Source organism: Dendrobates tinctorius, unplaced genomic scaffold (genome assembly GCF_039654945.1).
Source record: "Dendrobates tinctorius isolate UK_male_01 unplaced genomic scaffold, ASM3965494v1 ptg000004l, whole genome shotgun sequence".
Taxonomy (NCBI): Eukaryota; Metazoa; Chordata; class Amphibia; order Anura; family Dendrobatidae; genus Dendrobates; species Dendrobates tinctorius.
Genome location: NW_027361672.1, coordinates 45992353 through 46013010, shown reverse-complemented (window position 1 = coordinate 46013010; position 20658 = coordinate 45992353). Strand labels below are relative to the sequence as shown.

Sequence of the window (20658 nt, the reverse complement as noted above, 5' to 3'; positions counted from 1 at the left end):
GATACTCAAATGTATTGGCAGTAGCTTTTTTTAACTTATATTTTTCATTCATTTCACACATTGTGACCCCATAAGTTCATAAAAGATTTTTGAAAAGCATTTCAATATTTAAATACTTTTTTTTTTACGTGATATTTCCTGTAACTTGCATATTAGCCCAAATTATAGTGGAAATACAGCCTTCCTGGCAGCATGGCAGAGCTGACTGGGTCTCCTTGGACAAAGCAGCGACTGTTACCTCCTTAAAACTATCAATCACATGACTGCAAGAGCCAAAGGAAGAAGAATCATTAGCGCGTTCTAATATGTATACACAGCGCATGTTCAGTGCTTTTCATACAACATTCGAGAAGGCAGAGATGTTAATAAACCATCTGTGCCTTCTCTATGGATAACAGTTCATGCAGCTGCATGTTTGCTTGCAGCTGCTCTATTGTGCATTTACATTTTAGGCTATTTTCACACTAGCGTTTCCTGGAGCTGCAGAGGGATGCGCATGGCCGCCGTGAAGCTCCGCCCATGGCCGCACCTCCTCCGGTCAGCTCCGCCTATGGGCGCATGACGTTGCATGCGACCTGCGTACCCTATCTTTAGCAGTGGATACGCAGGCCATGCGCAGCCATGCGTTTGCCGGCGCATGCGTCCTTTTGACGGTGCGACAAGTGCACCAAAATGCAACACGGTGCGTTTGGCGCAGGTCGGCGCACCGTCAAAAGGACGCATGCGCCGGAAAACGCATACCTGCGCACGGCCTGCGTACCCAATGCTAAAGATAGGGTACACAGGTCGCATACAGCGTCATGCGCCCATAGGCGGAGCTGACCGGAGGAGGTGCGGCCGTGGGCAGAGCTTCACGGCGGCCGTGTGCATCCCTCCACAGCTACAGGAAACGCTAGTGTGAAAGTAGCCTTAAAACATCACTGCAGAATAGAATGTGGACTGACGGGATGTTTATCATCTATGAGCTGTCTAGAAGTAGTTAATTAAGTTTGCAAATTAGGTCTCATCTTTCATGTATGCAAAAAAACGTTCTGAGTTTCATTACTGTTTGGATCAAGTTTTCATCAGTGTTTCAGCTGTTACTATCAGTAAGTTATCACTGATTTTCACCTGAAAAAAGAGCAAAGCTTCTCCTTTACATTGCAAAGCTAATCACGGACAGCATATGGATGCCAACCACGTGCAGTCTATGATTATCACAGACTCAGACTTGTATGTGCAATTTTGTTCAGTGATTCCGATCAAAAGAGGACGTCTCCATTATTTTTTGTAGGACACATGGACGCTCAGTTTTAGAATAGGAATAAAAGTTTGCGGTAGGGGATATACCGTATTTTTCGGACTATAAGACGCACCGGATCATAAGACGCACCCCAAATTTTCAGAAAGAAAATAGGGAAAAAAATTAATGTGTCAAATGGGGGTCCGTCTTACAGGCCGAATTCAACTTACCAGAATTGGCAGCGCTTGTGGAGTGTGGTCACAGGGGATGTTTGGAGGTCCAGCGATATGACTCCAATCCCAGACTGGTGCGACAGATTCAGCGGTGCTAGTGGTACAGGTGCTATGCTGACATTTTCTGTAAGCCGGAGCCCCCGCACATCCATTACTGCAATGCGGTGGCCTCTGGGAAATCCCATTGCAGGCTCGTGTGGCAGGTTCGGCAGAGCTCTCTGGTGCAGGGGGCTCCGCCTGTATTTTGTGAAAGCCAGGAGGCCCCCCGCACATCCATTGCTGCGATGTGGTGGCCTCCGGGAAAATGGACGCCAGGAGTGGCACATGCTCAGAATGAGATCTCGGCAACAAGATCTTGTCCTGAGATCTCGTTGCTGAGATCTCAATCTGAGCATGCGCCGCCCCCGGTGGCCATTTTGCCGGAGGCCATCGCATTGCAGCAGATTGAGATCTCAGCAACGGGACAAGATCTTGTTGCCGAGATCTCAATCTGAGCATGCGTCGCCCCCGGCGACCATTTTCCTGGAGGCCACCGCATTGCAGCAATGGATATGTGGGGGCCTCTGTGATTTCACAAAATGTCGGCGGAGCCCCTCTGCACCACAGAGCACAGTTGAGCCTGCCGCACCAGCCTCAGAAGGGAGTGTGATCATCGCCCTGCAGCGTTGGACCGGGACCACCGCAGAAGTGCCCGACTCCTGCTGCCGCCACACTACTTGTAAGTATATTCGGACTATAAGACGCACCCCCAATTTCCCCCAAAAATTTTTGGGGAAAAAGTGTGTCTTATAGTCAGAAAAATACGCTAAGTTCTGTTGGAGCTCCACTTATCAATAAGTCATCATCTATCCTGTGGATAGGCGATAATTTGTTTTAACTGGACAACCGCCTTTCGCTTTTTTCTCTCCTGTAACTTTGAATGCCATCATTAATTTTAGCATATAATGTGTCCTTGCAATAGTATTTTTTATGTCACGTCACTTCTAGCGATAAACTTGCAAAATGTTTTTATATTTTAAATTATTTAAAAAATTCAGACCTTTGTAACAAAAATAAGTAAATTTGGATTATGCTGCTATTTTCTGAGGTCAATAACACTTTGATTTTTCTATCGATTGACCTGTGTTATTTTTTTATAGTTTATTAACTTGGAGAATTAAGAACGTGGCAATATCAAAATGTATACACTTTTTTTTATTCTTTACATTTTGATTTTGAGCGTTAGGGAAAAGGATTTAAACTTTTACATCTAAATAATATATCAGAAGGCCCCCCGACACCTCCCAATCAAGCTTAATAATGACATTTAAGAGGTTAAATTGATGCGATTGGAGCTAGGTAGGATTGCATCAATTACTCACAGGTGCCAGATATGTAATGCAGCTGGCATCTGTGTTATACAGAGAGGGCTCAGCTCCTGTGCCCGATCTATAAAGCGATGACCCACGGCTGCCTTACATGTACCTTTGCTATGGGATTAAGCTGATATTTTGACTTATTAGTGCTCTCAGAGATTAATATTTCTGTGTGTAGTGGTAACACGGGTTTCTCAAGGTTCTCATAACAAACAGTCCATTAAAAAAGGATGGCATCTGAATGCTGTTCAATTTTTTCTTGAACCCATGGACTTGCATTGGCGAGTTTGATCCAAGACTCGAATTAAACTCGGACCACTCAGTCTGCAAAAATACACAGTCATGTGAAAAGTGCCATGGACTAATAGGTATGAGTTCTATAGAAGAAAACCTCTGATAGTACTTGTATGAGAATAATTAATGCCTGAATGAGCCATAAAGAGGACCTGTAATTTTCCATAAATATGTATTGTATGTTACCTGCTCCAAATGTCACTGTTCTCCTGAATTTGGTATTGTTCAATTTTTTTGTATGCGCGCTGTTCAGTTCCTGAGACATGGCCTCTTCATCCTACTGTCTAAATCTACTCTAGTTAGCCTAGGATCCGTGGTCCTAATTCCGCTCTATGGGACAAGGAAATGAGGCCATGTAGAAATAAATTACACAATAGCAAGTGACATCATCTTTACATAACAGCTTTGTTAATTCCTTAATGCCCCTAATTTTTTTCCATTTAAAAGGGAGAACAGCCCACTCCAATGACATGTCTCCCTAGCATAGATAATATGTGCCTTCTAGGACCCAGCAGCTCTGCTATATTGGCAGACACCTAGCGATTTAGTGATCCTCAGGTCTTATATCAGCTGTACCCATGCTACAGTACAATGCACTTATTGAGTGCCATGTTGCCGGTAAAACAGAAGATAGAAACAGTAATAAAGCACTTCTTTCTTCTTGTCCCCACAGCCCCTGGCTGTGTCTGAAAGCTGTGGAGACCTGACCTTACTTCTGCTAGATTGCAGAAGGGGCTTTAGCCGTATGATATACTTACAATATCGTGGGGTTAAAGCCTAAGACCAAGTGCTGTAAATTTACATCACTTGGTCTTTATGAGGTTAATAAAGGTTGCAGTAAATAAATGCACAAATAAAATTATTTCAACACTTTGCTATAATAAAAAGAATATATTGTAAAACAATGCAACCAAACAAAGTGCTATAAAATAAAATATAAGATTTCATGTTTGGGTGATGGCTGCTGAACCAGATATTTGTCAGCTGTTGGGAAGTTGTTTGCTGGATAGCTGGGGATCCTCGTTGGCATGATGTTTCTTGGTATGCTTATGTAGCAATTGTTTGTCAGGAGTAGAATATGGACAAAAGCTGCACTTGAACATTTCTCCAGTGTGGTGACGACGTATATGCAGGTCGAGACTTTTCTTCTGTATACTAAAAATAATATTTTTTAATAAAATACGTTAATAATGTTAGGTTTTTGTTGAAGGTGGTATTACTAAAGCATTGCCTTTATATGAGATGACTAACATATTACAAATGATCTTAAAAATTAATGAACTAATTTGAGACTTTCAAGAACATATTGAATCACTGGATGCCAAATATGACATATTTTCACTCGTGGCATCAAAGTTGTATCTAAGATGCGGAGCTGTGAGGTATATAGATTTCTAGAATTTAATTCAGTATTTTCATGTAAAAAGTGGCTTAAATGCATGCAGGACAGGTGACCTGTTAGGAATGCTCTTACTCCAACACTCGTCAAGAGGTTTAAATGCTTTTACAGAAGTTCATATAGGAAAAATTGTCAATCACTGAGTGTGAGGGAAGCTAGAAACTTAGGCTTTCTGTACAGCAGCCTATAATGAAAATACTAACAGAAATCATAGATTGTATATACAACCCCCTTTATAATATAGCGCTCTAAGGCAAAGTCACTTTATATGAATGTGGATGGGTTATACATTCTAAAAATCACACGATCATATGCACAATTCATTCTCACCCACCCTGTGCCACTGCAAGACACCAAGAGCAGTATCATGGCTAACGGATAAATGCCATGCATTACATGTTACAAGATAAATCAAATATAAAATTTATCACTGTTGAAATGCTCATAGATTTCTAGTATCATCCTAAAAGGCTACCTGTGCGTTGTAAAAATTAAGATTTTTGGTACTCACCATAAAATCTTTCTCATAGCCTTCATTGGGGTACACAGGAACCATGGGATAAAATGTTACCACCTGGAGGCTGACAGAATACATCTTAGGAAAAAAAAAATGGACCCTCCCCCACCAGGCTACGCCTAAGCAACTCAAACAAGGGTATTCAATTAGTGCAAATCTGTAGGAGTAACAAAACCAAGAAAAGAGCCCCACCCTGAAAATGGAGGGTTCTGTGTTCCCCAATTAAGACTACAATAAATACATTTCAGGGTGATTACCAAAAATCTTAATTTTTTGATTGCTTCATTGGGGGACACAGGAAACGTGGGATGTCCTAAAGCTGTCCCTGCTGTCCAGTACTGCAGGAAGAAGAATATCAATCTCTCAGGTTAATACCCGAGCCACTGCCACTTGCAGTACCATTCTGCTAAGACTTGCATCCCTAGATGCAAAGGTTAGAGCTCCACAAAGAAGTTGTGAAGAAGAGAATGGCTAATGAAATCAATTATTAAACCTTATAAGCCAGTTCAGATATGGTGTAGCAACATGGCGTCTGTGTCCTGGGACAACATCCTGAAAGGAATCTTTGGAATGTGAAAGTGAAGACACACTGAAGTCACCATATATGGAGTGGAGTTGGCATCGACTTATCATAGACTGACACTGGCTGTTCAGAAGATTGTGTGACGCCCTTTTCCTGTACGTTACAAGATTCTTTGTTTTAAGAATAAAGTTAAGTTGCGGGTCAGCCTTTGCTGAGAAAGGAGTATACATCTTTGTGTTCGGTGTGTCTCTTTTATGCGTGCACTCAGCTCATATTTATTAGGTCAGATACAGGCAATCATTTAGATCTCATTTTAAGAGATCACCCCGACAATGTGGACAGAAGAAGACCAAATAGCAGTCCTAAGGTATAGAAGAACAGATGCCTGGAGGAATAATGCCTTGACTTGCTCCTTAGCTTAGCCGACCTTCTGTACTGGCAGACCGAAACCAGACAACAATGGTTGCTCTTGAAGTGGTCAGACATCTTCTAGAGCATATTGGGAGGACCCTCAAGAAAACCGAACATCCGACGGAACTGTGAGATAAGGGTAGAACTACACAGCTTTAACTATACGAGACTGTATAAGAACCACTTAAGGAGATGAGAGGCAATGTGCCTAAAGGAAGGAGAGCAATCTCTTCATTAAGATGGAAGGTGGAGAACATGCAAAGGAGAAATGCGGGAATGTCAGACTACCATGTCCCGGAGAAGGAGACAGACAGGTGCGAGCCCACCTCAGAACCTCTCATGATTGAAAAGATCACTAGACAAGAAAAATAAAAATAAAACTCTATAGGAAAGCTGAAATGGTGAGATATCTTTGATCAGTCCAAAAGAAAGTGAATGAAGGGCATCCAAGACTAGAATGAGGTCCCCGAGATCCAGGGGGGCAAATTTGGTGGCTCAAAGTTCGCCCTGCTCAGGAAAGCAGTCCTGACCAATGGTTTACAAGTCAAGTTCTGCTGGACCAGGATAGCAATGGCTGAAACCTGGTCCTTGGGAGTCAACCCAGGGTCAAGACAGACAATCAAAAAGTAAAAAGGTGGATAACGGTATAGGAGTGCTGTCGATTTTTTTCTTAGGTGAGAATCTGATGCTTTCTAAATATAATAGTGGAAACGTGACATCTAAGGCCCTTGTTCCACAATTCTAGTCAGGCACACCTAATCTGAAAAGCCCAAAGCTTTTTGAACTGTGGACCAAACAATCCTGCTGGTAAATTAGATGACTAAGAAATGGGGTAGGAGAGAACACTGTTGGGAAAGGTCTATCTGGATACTATGAGTGGTTTCGGGGAATCTCTAGCAAAGAACGGAAGTTCTAGACTTAATATGAAAAATCCTGAGTTTAGCAGTTATCCAATTCTTATGTCCAAACTGGGGAAGGAAAATCCTGCCCTGAAAGGGAAAAATCAAAATTCCTCTAGAATGTAGAAGAGCCCAGACCAGTCACCTACTGAGGGAAACTCAAGTGGAGGAGCTTTGAATACATCCCACAATTTTTTGGCATTTGTTGGCTTTGCCTCAAATAGAATTTTTGATGTCACCCACAAGAGTTCTATTAGATTAAAGGGAATCTGTCATCAATTTTTTTGTCTATCAGCTGCGGCCACCGCCATCAGGGGCTTATCTACAGCATTCTGTAATGCTGTAGATAAGCACCCGATGTACCCTGAAAGATAAGAAAAGAGTTAAGATTATACTCACCCAGGGGAGGTCCGGTTCGGGTCCGGAGGGAGTCGCGGTCCGGCGCCTCACATCTTGCAGCGATGACGTCCTCTACATTCCTGCCTGTCGTGGCTCCGGCGCACTGCTGTGCCCTGTTGAGCGCAGAGCAGATTACTGCAGTGTGCAAGCGCCGGAAGAGGTCCAGCGCCTGCGCACTGAAGGACTCTGCTCTGCCCGCCCTCAACAGGGCAGAGCACTAATCCTGCACCAGAGACGCCACGGGCAGGAATGAAGAGGACGACATCGCTGAAAGATGGGAGGCGCCGGACCGCGACTCCCTCCAGACCCAAACCGGACCCGGAACGCCCCTGGGTGAGTATAACTTTTTTCTTATCTTTCAAGTTACATCGGGGGCTTATCTACAGCATTACAAAATGCTGTAGATAAGCCCCTGATGACGGTGGCTGCAGCTGACAGTCAAAAAAATTGATGACAGATTCCCTTTAAGGTCCAGGGATTGGGCTGCCCACTCCATAACCTCAATTTTGTTGGACTGAAACCAACATTTTGCTCATTTACTGTTGTGTTTAGGGTCTTTGTCGTGTTGAAACACCCATTTCAAAGGCATATCCTCTTTACCGTAAAGCAACATGACCTCTTCAAGTATTTTAATATATACAAACTGGAGTCCATGATTCCTGGTATGCGGTAAATAGGTCCGGCACCGTAGTAAGAGAAACATGACCATAGTATGACGTTTTCACCACCATGCTTCACTGCACTGTGGCTTGAATGCAGAGTTTGGGGGTAGTCTGACGAACTGTCTGCAGCCCTTGTACCCAAAAAGAAAAATTTTACTTTCATAGGGCCACAAAATGTTTCTCCATTTCTCTTTAGGCCAGTGTGTTCTTTAGCAAATTGTATCGACTTCAGTATCTGTTTTTTTTTGTTTTTAATTTTTTTTAACCGTGAGACTTTGTGGGAGCTTCTTTACTAAGAGATCAGCATACAGACTTCCTCTGTCACAGTACTCATGGGTAACTTGAGACTGTCTTTGACCATCTTGCAGCTGATCATTGGCTAACCATTTTCCATTATGGCTATTTTTCCATCCATTCAAATGGTTGTCTTCCGTTTTTTTCCACATCTCTGGTTTGGCTTTCCATTTTAAAGCATTGCAGATCATTTTAGCTTATCATTGTCTGCATTACTTTATAAGTTTTACCCCCTCCAATCAACTTTTTAATTAAAGTACACTGTTCTTCTGAACAATGTCTTGAACGACTCATATTTCTTAGGCTTTCAAGGAAAAACGCATGTACAACATGTCTCATCTTCCCCCTTAAATAAGGGACACCTGATTCACACCTGTTTTTTCACAGAATGATTGACCTCACTAATTGAACTCCACACTGCTATTATTTTTAACACACCCCCTTTCAAATAATTATTCTAAAACTGACTCAAAAACATGCAGATCATGAATGCTGAGTCTGTTGGCTTTCTTAGAATCTACTGCACCAACTAGTAAATTGTTAGACATGTGGTAATATAATTTATACCAAAAATAGTCATTAATCTGGTTAGTCACATTGAATTGCTCTTATTTTGAATACTACTGTAGCTACCTCAAAGGGAGACTTCAATAGCCACTCAAGGTGTCTAAAAGTGGCGACCTACTCAGGGACAATGGCTTCACAAGGGCAGAGAGTCAGGGGGACTCCTCCAAAAAGAAGCCCACTGATGTGAAGGTCAGACTATCAAAGGGATACAAAATGACTTGACTATAGGTACTGTCACACTTAGCAATGCACCAGCAATCCCGACCAGCGATATGACGCGGTCAGGATCGCTGGTGCATCGCTAAGTGGTCGCTAGTGAGCTGCCACACAGGCAGATGTCACCAGCGACATAGCGGCGGTTGGCAGTCGCTACTTACCTGTCACACGAGGCGATCCTGACATCCTCCCGCCCGCGTCCACGCGTCGCTCATCGGCGCCCCAGGAAGCCCACGACGAGAAACGGTCCAGGACGTTCTCGCGCGATCAGCGATAACCAGCGGGGGAGCGGTCGGAGGTAAGTATCACACATAGCGATATCGCTAGTAATATCGCTATAACGTCACAAAAAACAGTGACGTTATAGCGATATTGCTAGCGATATCGCTTAGTGTGACAGGCCCTTATGGCTCAGGATGTGTCAGTCCCCTTGTTTTTGATCAATAATCTAAGATAACATGAATAAAGTGTGACTCGCCAGCATCCTGCACTGCAAAGCAAAAATGACTAGCTGACTGAAGTATTCACCTCTGCCTCTAGAATTAGAGGAAGAGAAAAAGGTTAGTTCCTCACCTGCCTAATCAAGGTTAAGATAGGTCTCCTATTCAGACTCATATCTGCCTCTAACTGACACTAATCTAAACTGAATAACTGAGTATCGGCTGCCGATGTAGCCTGGTGACGAGGAGTCAACTTTGTTTCTAAGATATATTCTTAGTGTCTGCTTCCAAGTGGCAGCATATCATCCCATGGTTCCCGTGTCCCCCAATGAAGCAATCGAGAAAAATTCACATGGTTACTTCTAGATCAATTCACTATAGAGTGTGTGTTACAAGAAAATGTGTAGTAAACAACTTGTACTGGCTCGACTCTCCAAAAAGCACTGAAAAGATTTCTTGGAGAAAAGGTTCCCCTTCTTTGATCTGACTCCCCCACAGAAACCGATTATGTAAGTAAGCCTTAAATGAGTTGCGCAATATTTAATATCGATGGCCTGTCCTTAGGATAGGTCATCACTTTCATTTTGGTGGTGGTGCAACACCTGGCACAACTGTGATCAGTTGCTCTTGGTGCCGGCCGAGACTGGAAGTGATTGATTGCAGAGCAGAACTAAACAAGCTCTGTCAACTCTATAGTGGCCACATTAGGGTGCTGTATTTCTACTCCTATTTAAAAAAAATAGGCATAGATGTGCAGTACCCTGCGACAACCACTATATACAGCGCCTACAAGTAGTATTCAACCCCCTGCAGATTTAGCAGGTTTGATAAGATGCAAATAAGTTAGAGCCTTCAAACTTCACCCAAGAGCAGGAGTTATTAACAGATGCATAAATCTTACAAACCAAAAAGTTATGTTGCTCAGTTAAATTTTAATAAATTTTAAACATAAAAGTGTGGGTCAATTATTATTCAACCCCTAGGTTTAATATTTTGTGGAATAACCCTTGTTTGCAATTACAGCTAATAATCGTCTTTTATAAGACCTGATCAGGCCGGCACAGGTCTCTGGAGTTATCTTGGCCCACTCCTCCATGCAGATCTTCTCCAAGTTATCTAGGTTCTTTGGGTGTCTCATGTGGACTTTAATCTTGAGCTCCTTCCACAAGTTTTCAATTGGGTTAAGGTCAGGAGACTGACTAGGCCACTCCAACACCTTGATTTTTTGCCTCTTGAACCAGGCCTTGGTTTTGTTGGCTGTGTGCTTTGGGTCATTGTCTTGTTGGAAGATGAAATGACGACCCATCTTAAGATCCTTGATGGAGGAGCGGAGGTTCTTGGCCAAAATCTCCAGGTAGGCCGTGCTATCCATTTTCCCATGGATGCGGACCAGATGGCCAGGCCCCTTGGCTGAGAAACAGCCCCACAGCATGATGCTGCCACCACCATGCTTGACTGTAGGGATGGTATTCTTGGGGTCGTATGCAGTGCCATCCAGTCTCCAAACATCACGTGTGTGGTTGGCACCAAAGATCTCGATCTTGGTCTCATCAGACCAGAGAACCTTGAACCAGTCTGTCTCAGAGTCCTCCAAGTGATCATGAGCAAACTGTAGACGAGCCTTGACATGACGCTTTGAAAGTAAAGGTACCTTACGGGCTCGTCTGGAACGGAGACCATTGCGGTGGAGTACGTTACTTATGGTATTGACTGAGACCAATGTCCCCACTGCCATGAGATCTTCCCGGAGCTCCTTCCTTGTTGTCCTTGGGTTAGCCTTGACTCTTCGGACAAGCCTGGCCTCGGCACGGGAGGAAACTTTCAAAGGCTGTCCAGGCCGTGGAAGGCTAACAGTAGTTCCATAAGCCTTCCACTTCCGGATGATGCTCCCAACAGTGGAGACAGGTAGGCCCAACTCCTTGGAAAGGGTTTTGTACCCCTTGCTAGCCTTGTGACCCTCCACAATCTTGTCTCTGATGGCCTTGGAATGCTCCTTTGTCTTTCCCATGTTGACCATGTATGAGTGCTGTTCACAAGTTTGGGGAGGGTCTTAAATTGTCAGAAAAGGCTGGAAAAAGAGATAATTAATCCAAACATGTGAAGCTCATTGTTCTTTGTGCCTGAAATACTTCTTAATACTTTAGGGGAACCAAACAGAATTCTGGTGGTTTGAGGGGTTGAATAATAAATGACCCTCTGAATAAACTTTTCACAATTTAAAAAAAAATTAAACAAAGAAATAACATTCTTTTTTGCTGCAGTGCACTTCACACTTCCAGGCTGATCTACAGTCCAAATGTCACAATGCCAAGTTAATTCCGAATGTGTAAACCTGCTAAATCTGCAGGGGGTTGAATACTACTTGTAGGCACTGTAGTTGATGGAGTTTTGTAGTTCTGCTCTACCAAGTGGAGGCAAAATAGTTGATAATTGTGGGTGCCAGGTGAAGCATCCTAAACAATCTGATATTTATGACCTATCCTATGGATAGGCCATCAATATAAAGCACCAGACAACCTATTTAAAGTGGACCATATAAATACATCTATTATAAAATAAGCTCACTTGTGTGTTTGAAAGCTGCACAATCTAACAAGTCTCACTCACACAGCACAAAAGCAGGAAGTCTCTACAACTGTCAAATAGTGAAACAGTGGGGAGTAAAGATGGTCAAACACGTGGATGTTCTGGTCCAGCGTGTTTGGATGAACATTTTGTGAGCTCTGAGGTCTTATATAGACAGGTGTGTGACTTTACAAATCAAGTCCTATCAGTTTAATTAAACACACCTGGACTCCAATGAAGGAGTAGAATAGTCTCAAGGAGGATCACAAGGAAATGTACAGCATGTGACTTAAACATGAATGTCTAAGCAAAGGGTCTGAATACTCATGACCATGTGATATTTCAGTTTTTCTTTTTTAATACATTTGCAAACATTTATACATTCTACATTTCTGCTTTTTTCAGTCAAGATGGGGTGCAGAGTGTACATTAATGAGAGAAAAAAATGAACTTTTTTGAATTTACCAAATGGCTGCAATGAAACAAAGAGTGAAAAATTTAAAGGAGTCTGAATACTTTCTGTGCCCACTTGTATGTCTATCATCAAATGCAGAAACTATTATTCAGTCTTCTAAAATTACAGGTAAAAAGAAATAATCAAAAATAGAATATGATCCAAAAGATAAAATGCAGGATGAAATTAATTAAATTTATAGTACTTGTCAGTCATCTCGTTCGATTAAGGAATAATCATATAAACTTACCAACTGTATGAACAATGCTGACACTTGTAAGGCTTCTCATGAGTATGCGTTCTGATGTGTCGACGGAGAGAACTAGCATCTATTGACGCATAGGAACATAGTTCACATTTAAAGGGCTTTTCACCTACATAAATGTGCAATAAAATAATTAAACCCGAATTAAGCCAGGAAAATGCTTAAATACTAATGTGGACTATATAAAATGTAAAAACCTACATACTCATCTGAGCATCACAATTCCAGTGATGTTTGCGATATGTCTCCCAGTGGTCATGGGACGTTGTAAGGGTATGTATCCATGAAGTTAATTTCCAGAGTTACTGGAGCAAATTGCCTGAAAAATTGCTCAAAAATCACTTGAAAGAATCTTCCTGTTCATTTCTATTGAAAAGCAACATAGCGTATGAACAGCCAAGGGATTTGTTTTATATATATATATATATATATATATATATATATATATATATATATATATATATATTTTTTTTTTTTTTTTAAAACAAGTGACCTCAACATTCTTCAGGTATTTTCCATTATGATGCCACTTTTTAACATTACAATAGTGGTCAAAAGGAAAGCTACAAAAACATCAGGCATTTTATTTGAGCATTTGGTTAGCTTTTTTGAAGCTTTTTTTGCCCCAGAAAATGCTAACATTTTATTCATCACTTAATGGATTGGATTTGAAAACACATGTCAAAATCTCCCCAACATACTCTTACAAAACACTAAAAAAAACAGCTGTACAAAAACACATGCAAAATATTTACAGGGAACGCAAAGAAAAAGAAAACAATACAGGAAATGTTAAAAAAACATGTTGGTGACAAGAAAATGTCAACTTCTCAAAGCATTTTCTGCTTAACCCCTTAGTGATTGAGCCAATTTGCAGCTTAATGACCAGGCCAATTTGTACAATTCTGACCAATGTCCCTTTATGAGGTTATAACTCTGGAACGCTTTAACGGATCCCGCTGATTCTGAGACTGTTTTTCGTGACATATTGTACTTCATGTTAGTGGTAAAATTTCTTCGATATAACTTGCATTTATTTATTAAAAAAACGGAAATATGGCAAAAAAATTTTAACATTTTGCAATTTTCACTTTTAATTTTTATGTCGTTAAATCACAGAGATATGTCAGACAAAATACTTAATAGCATTTCCCACATGTCTACTTTACATCTAATTTTGCAAACCATTTTTTTTGTTAGGAACTTATAAGGGTTAAAAGTTGACCAGCGATTTCTCATTTTTACAACAAAATTTACAAAACCATTTTTTTAGGGATCACATCACATTTGAAGTCACTTTGAGGGGTCAATATGACAGAAAATACCCAAAAGTGACACCATTCAAAAAACTGCAACCCTCAAGGTGCTCAAAACCACATTCAAGAAGTTTATTAACCCTTTATGTGCTTTACAGGAACTGAAGCACTGTGGAAGGAAAAGATTAACATTTAACTTTTTTTTACAAACATTTTACTTCAGAACCAATTATTTTTATTTTCATAAGTGTAAAAAGAGAAAATGAACCACAAAATTTTTTGTACAATTTTTCCTGAATATGCAGATATCCCATATGTGGGGGTAAACCACTGATTGGGCGCACGACAGAACTCGAAAGGGAAGGAGCGCCGCTTGACTTTTTCAATGCAAAATTGGCTGGAATTGAGATCGGACACCATGTCGCATCTGGAGAGCCCCTTATGTGCCTAAACAATGGAAACCCCCCACAAAAGAAACCATTTCGGAAAATAGACCACCCCAAGGAACTTATCTAGATGTGTGTTGAGCCCTTTGAACCCCCATGTGCTTCACAGAAGTTTATAACGCAGAGCCGTGAAAATAAAAAAAAAATTTTTTCCTCAAAAATGATTTTTAGCCCGCTATTTTTTATTTTCACAAGGGTAACAGTAGAAATTGGACCCCAAAAGTTGTCCAGTTTGTCCTGAGTATACTGATACCCCATACGTGTGGAACCACCACTGTTTGGGCACACGTTGGGGCTCTGTATGGAAGTAGTAACGTTTTGAAATGTAGATTTTGATGGAATGGTCTGCGGGTGAGCCCCTGATGTGCCTAAACAGTAGAAACACCCCACAAGTGACGCCATTTTGGAAACTAGACCCGCCCAAGGTACTTATCTAGATGTGTGGTGAGCACTTTTAACCCCTATGTGCTTCACAGAAGTTTATAACGTAGAGCCATGAAAATAAAAAATCATATTTTTTCCACAAAAATTATGTTTTCACCCCCAAATTTTTATTTTCACAAGAGTAACAGGAGAAATTGGAAAATAAAAGTTGTTGTGCAATTTTTCCAGCTATGCTGATGCCCCAAATGTTGGGGTAAACCACTGTTTGGGCACACGTCAGGGCTTGGAAGGGAGGGAGCACCATTTGACTTTTTGAACACAAAATTGGCTGTAATCAATGGTGGCGCCATGTCGCGTTTGGAGACCCCCTGATGTGCCAAAATAGTGGAAACCCCTCAGTTTTAACTCCAACCCTAACCTCAAAACACCCCTAACCCTAACCATTACCCTAACCACAACCCTAACCTCAACACACACCTAACCCTAATCCCAACCCTAACCACAAACTTAACCCTAATCCCAACCCTAACCATAACACTAACCACAACCCTAACCATAACCCTAACCACAAACCTAACCCCAACACACCCCTAGCCCTAATCCCAACCCTAACCTTAGCCCAACTCACTTTAGCCTAACTCTAACCCTAATGGGAAAATGAAAATAAATATGTTTTATTTAATTATTTTCTCCTAACTAAGGAGGTGACAAAGGGGGTGTTTATTTACTATTTTTTTATTTTGATCACTGTGATAGGGTCTATCACATTGACCAAAATGAAGCAATAGGAAAAATCTTCCTATTGTTGCCGGGTGCCGGCTAGTAGTTCTTGGTGGGCGCACTGCGCATGTGCCCGCCATTTTCTTACCAGAAGACGGCGCCGGCGGGGGAAAGGAGAAGGACCTAGGGATACCGGAAGGTACCTGGGGGGGATTGGAGACCCTATTTCTCTCTCCTCTGATGTGTGATCCCATCAGAGGAGAGAAAATAAATGGCACATCTGTTAATAACGGCGATTGCAACACCGGGGTCAGTAAAAAACAACCCCAATCATGTTCTCTGGGGTCTCGGCTACCCCCAGCAGCCGAGACCCCAGAGAAATTCAGACTCTGGGGGGCGCCACACACTTTTTCCACAGCGCCATGAATTCACGGCGCTGTGGTTTAAGTACCCTTAACTACCACCGTTAAAAGGCATATCGCGGTTGTTAAGGGGTAAAAAAAACTCAATTTTTGACTGCCTGAAAATAATGTTGTGTGAAGATACCCTTATGTCACATAAGCACTGCAGCCAAACAGCGGTCACAGATGGGCAGTTCTGTCAGGTGGAACAGTCCAGTGATCTATCCAGTTTCAGAGTTGTGCTTACAAGCTCTATTAGAAAGAGCTTGTAAGCATTGTGCATGTTCAGCCACCATTGTTAAACTGCAGCAGTAGGTGTATTCTAGGCAATAAGCCATAAACAATAAAATTAAAACCTTTACTTTAAAATTGTATTATTATAAAAATTAACAATTTTTCCCACATAAGAATTTCCCTTTAAGCCTTCAAATGCATTCAAAAGAACGTCAAAAATAGTATAGGATTTTTACAGGATGAAAAGGGTGAATTCGTTAAAAATGATGTTGAGAAGGCTGAACTTTTAAATTCCTATTTTGCATCTGTGTTCTTTAGGAAAGCAATTGTAACATCAATTGATCTTCATAGTGCTGTCGAAGGAATACAAGTATCCACACTATCTATAAACAGAGAGATGGCGAGGGAGCACTTAGCTAATTTAAATGAATTTAAATCTCCTGGTCCAGTTAATTACATCCTAGGGTACTGAAAGGGTTAGCTGAGGAAATTGCAGAACCACTAGCCAGAATCTTTGAAAAATCCAGAAGTCCCAGAAGATTGGAGAAGGGCAAATGTCCCCATCTCCAAAAAATAAAAAAAAGATGGAGCCAGGAAATTACAGGCCAGTCAACCTTATGTCTACACCAGGAAAGATCTTTGAACAAGATCAAAGAGACAGAGAAAGGATTCAGAAGGACATAGATAAGGTTGAACAATGGGCAGCAACTAATAGAATGGTATTTAACAGGAAGAAATGCAAGATAGTACATCTGTGTAAGAAAAACGAAAATTACATCTATAGAATGTGAGGAATAGAACTAAGCAACAACACATGGGAAAAAGACTTGGGTATACTAATAGATCACAGACTGCACATGAGTCAACATTGAGATGCAGCAGCAAAAAGGCAACCACAGTTCTAGGATGTATTAAGAGACGCATAGAGACTAGATCACGTGAAGTAATTATTCCCCTCTACTTCTCGGTCAGGCCTCATCTGGAATACTGTGTCCAGTTCTGGACACCACATTTAAAAAAATACATTGAAAAACTCGATTAAGTTCAGAGAAGAGTAACCAGGATGGTGAGTGAACTGCAAAGTATGTCCTACACAGGAACGGTTAAAGCATCTGGGAGTGTTTAGCTTGCAAAAAAAGAAGGCTAATAGCTGTCTACAAATATCTGAAGGGATGTCACATAGTAGAGGGAGCATCCTTATTCTCATTTGCACATGGAAACACAACAAGCAATGGGATGAAACTAAAAGGGAGAAGATACAGATTAGATATTAGAAAAAACTTTTTGACAGTGAAGGTGATCAATGAGTGGAACATGGTTGTGACAGAGTCAGGTAGGTGGCTTCAAAGGCAGTGCCAGGCTGGCGATGGGAGTAGATACAATGAGGATGGTCCGCTGCAGCTCCGGCAGGGTACCTCAAGAGAGGATCAGACAGGATAAAAGTAAAATAGACCGGTCATATGGAGCGCAAGTGACGCAGTTCAGCTGGTATTAAAAGTCTTCATTTATTAGTTTCCACAACGCGTTTCAACGGAATGGCTCCGTCTTCCTCAGGTGGCAGTTATACATAGAGTGGGATGGGCAAGGTATATAAAAGGTGAAGAGGCAAATGAAAATTAAGAAGCAATTAATCAGAACGCCCACATGATTAAAAATGCAAATTAAGACTGCAGTAAAAATAAAAAAACGGATGCAATACAAAAAACACATATAGACTAAAACCAATCTAAAAGCAAATAAAAAACAAATAAAAAAAAATGTACATAAAAAATCACAACGTACATATATTACGTGACTATCTCAATGGTGAGCTTTAACCCCTCAGGGGCCAGTGTGCCCAGTTTAAAAATCCAGAAACTCTCTTTTATTAGACTATTGTACCGGTCAATGACAATAAGTTTTAATGAATTACAATTCGTTTGGTGCACTAGAGAAAAATGTTTAGAAAGACTCTGTAACATGAACCCATTTCGGATATTTTGACGGTGCTTAATGAGCCTTGCATGCAACTATGGACACCGACATGTCATCCCCAGCACTCCCCATATTCATTCCTGTCACTATAAAAGGATCGGTTAATACAAATAAATCAGGGGATCCTCCCTATATTTTTAAAAATAAACAGCAGAACATCTACTATCAACAACACAAGGACACCCTCAAGGGTTGTTTTAATCAATTGGGATCTGATTTGGGTAAATTGACTGGGGATAAATCTGACTGTGCCCACCCTATCAATTCACAGATTGTATCCACGTTAACCACACTAAGTGAGCCCTCCGGTAATCTCTCAGAGAAATCACTCGAGAGTTTACCTACTAATCTAGTCCTAACAGAGGAACTGCCTGAAGAATCACTTAATAACCCAGGTCCCCTGACTCTAAAGCCCCCGTTACACATAACGATGTCCCGGCGACCCCCACCAACGACCCGACATGATGGGATCGCTGGGTCATTAGGCTGATCGCTGGTGAGCTGTCACAAGACAGCCCCAGCAATCAGGATCAGCGACACTGGACGCTGGTTTCTAAGGTAAACGTTGGGTATCCAGGAGCTGCCACTCCTGGATACCCGCTGTTTACCTTGGAAACCAGCATGTACTCCGGTTTCCAAGGTAAACAGCGGGTATCCAGGAGCCGATGTTTACATTAGACAACAGCGTCGCTGATCGCTGGTCTCTCGCTGCCACACGCAGCGATGCGTGCTGGCCAGCGGGAGACCAGCGATCGAAAAACGGCCCTGGCCGATGCTGCACAATCAGCGATAACCGGCAGGGGGGCCGGTCGCTGATCCCCATCACACACAGCGATCACGCTGGCGAGATCGCTGTGGCGTCACAAAATCAGCTATCTTGCTAGCGAGATCGCTGTGTGTGACGGGGCCTTTAGTGAAGCTGATGACCTTGGTGGTCTTTCCCAGTTCACTGTTCATGACAACCACCCCTCCTCTCAATCCTCCACACACTCCATATCTTTTTTCGCCCTTCCCTCCACTTTGAGCGCTGTTGCCTCCTCATTACCCATCATTGAAACCATTGAACCCACTAATATAATTAGAAATAACTTGGTGGATTCATCCCATATAAAAACCCTCTCCATCACTCAACTCCTTCACCTCTGGGTCTATATGACCACACCTACTGATACCTCTAGAAATACTAAAATTACACATTTTTTTCGGGTGGCTCCGGGCCACTCGTCCAAAATAAAAAGAAAAAGAGGAAACGAGGATGTAGAGGAAGGGGAAAAGCAAGAACTAACTTCAGGATTACGCCCAAGTTCAAAAATAAAGAGACTGACACTGGCACAGGAAATTTAATCGATAAATCCAGTATTTTAACCTTTCTGATTACACACTGTCAAGACAGAAAAATCTCTTCTCGAGCGTGGTTTATCTTTTTGCCCTGATGCACCATTAAATGCCTTCAATTTATACCTCGATCTGAACGAGTTTTTTAGGAAACTGACCATTCAGCGCCACTTCCTCATTGAAGCAAAAATAGGCCCCCCTCTTTGACAAATCCTCTACAGTTGAGACTGACTCTTACATACATGTTAACCCCAAAACAAATTCCAGTAAATTTTATTCTGCTCACCACAAAGGTGCTCATCTAGAAACCTTTCAACAGCTCATACTCAGAGCTACGTTCCCTCCCTCTGGTTTCTAAAAAATTTACCAACTTGAGTCCCGCTGAGAAAGCAGCAGTGAAATCACTAAGAGCCAATAACGACATAATCATAAGAAAATGCTGATAAGGGGGGGGGGGGGTGGTCGTCATGAATAGGGACTGGTATATCAAAGAAGGTTTCAGAATACTAGATGATCCTGAATAGTATTCCAAATTGGAACAAAACCCATCTGCCTTTATCTTTTCTAAGTATACTGTGTTCATTAAAGAAGCCTGGTCCCTTGGTATTTTAAACAAAAAGGAATTCAAATTCCTTAATATCCTCAGATTTAAGTCCCCTTTCTTTTATTTTTTACCCAAAATACATAAAGACCCTGTTAATCCTCCCGGCTGCCCCTTCATTTAGGGCATAGACTCCATCACCAGTAATCTTTCACACTACGTTGATTTGTTTTTACAAAAACACGTTATAAATTTGGATTCCTACATTAAGGACTCCTTCCATTTGATTTATCATCTCTTAGCACTACCTAACATAGTGAATATCTGATAACCATGGACGTTCAAGCCCTCCACAAAAATATCCCCCCATAATCGGGGTCTTGAAGCGGTGTCTCAATTCTTTTCAACTGATGATTATCTACCTCCCTTACAAATGGATTTTTTGAAAAAAGCCATAATGTTTGCCCTCGAGAATAATGCTTTTTATTTTGAAGGGTTTTTTACCGCCAAGTGAGGGGCTGCGCGATGGGGATGAGATTTGCCCCCAGTTATGCTAATTTGTTTATGGGGGCGTTCAAATCCGTCTTCATCGCGCAGTCCCCACTGGCGTTAGGTAAAATTGCTATGTACCGTCGTTTCATTGATGACCTTT

The 20658-nt window shown here is 41.7% G+C and overlaps 1 protein-coding gene across 4 annotated transcripts in view; it reads right to left on the bottom strand.

Annotated features, from left to right (window-relative positions):
- Positions 1-3975: 3975 nt before the first annotated feature.
- LOC141083330 (uncharacterized) overlaps positions 3976-20658 on the bottom strand; it is a 106315-nt gene continuing 89632 nt past the window's right edge. For 3 of the 4 annotated variants that reach the window (XM_073567533.1, XM_073567526.1, XM_073567543.1), the window contains 2 exons: positions 12701-12824; positions 3976-4259 (listed from right to left, as the gene is read on the bottom strand). In XM_073567533.1, coding sequence (XP_073423634.1) covers positions 4085-4259; positions 12701-12824 — 299 coding nt within the window. In that variant the 3' untranslated portion in view covers positions 3976-4084. Of the gene's footprint in view, positions 4260-4951; positions 5085-12700; positions 12825-20658 lie in introns of those variants that run through there. The other variant, XM_073567553.1, reaches the window with a different exon arrangement.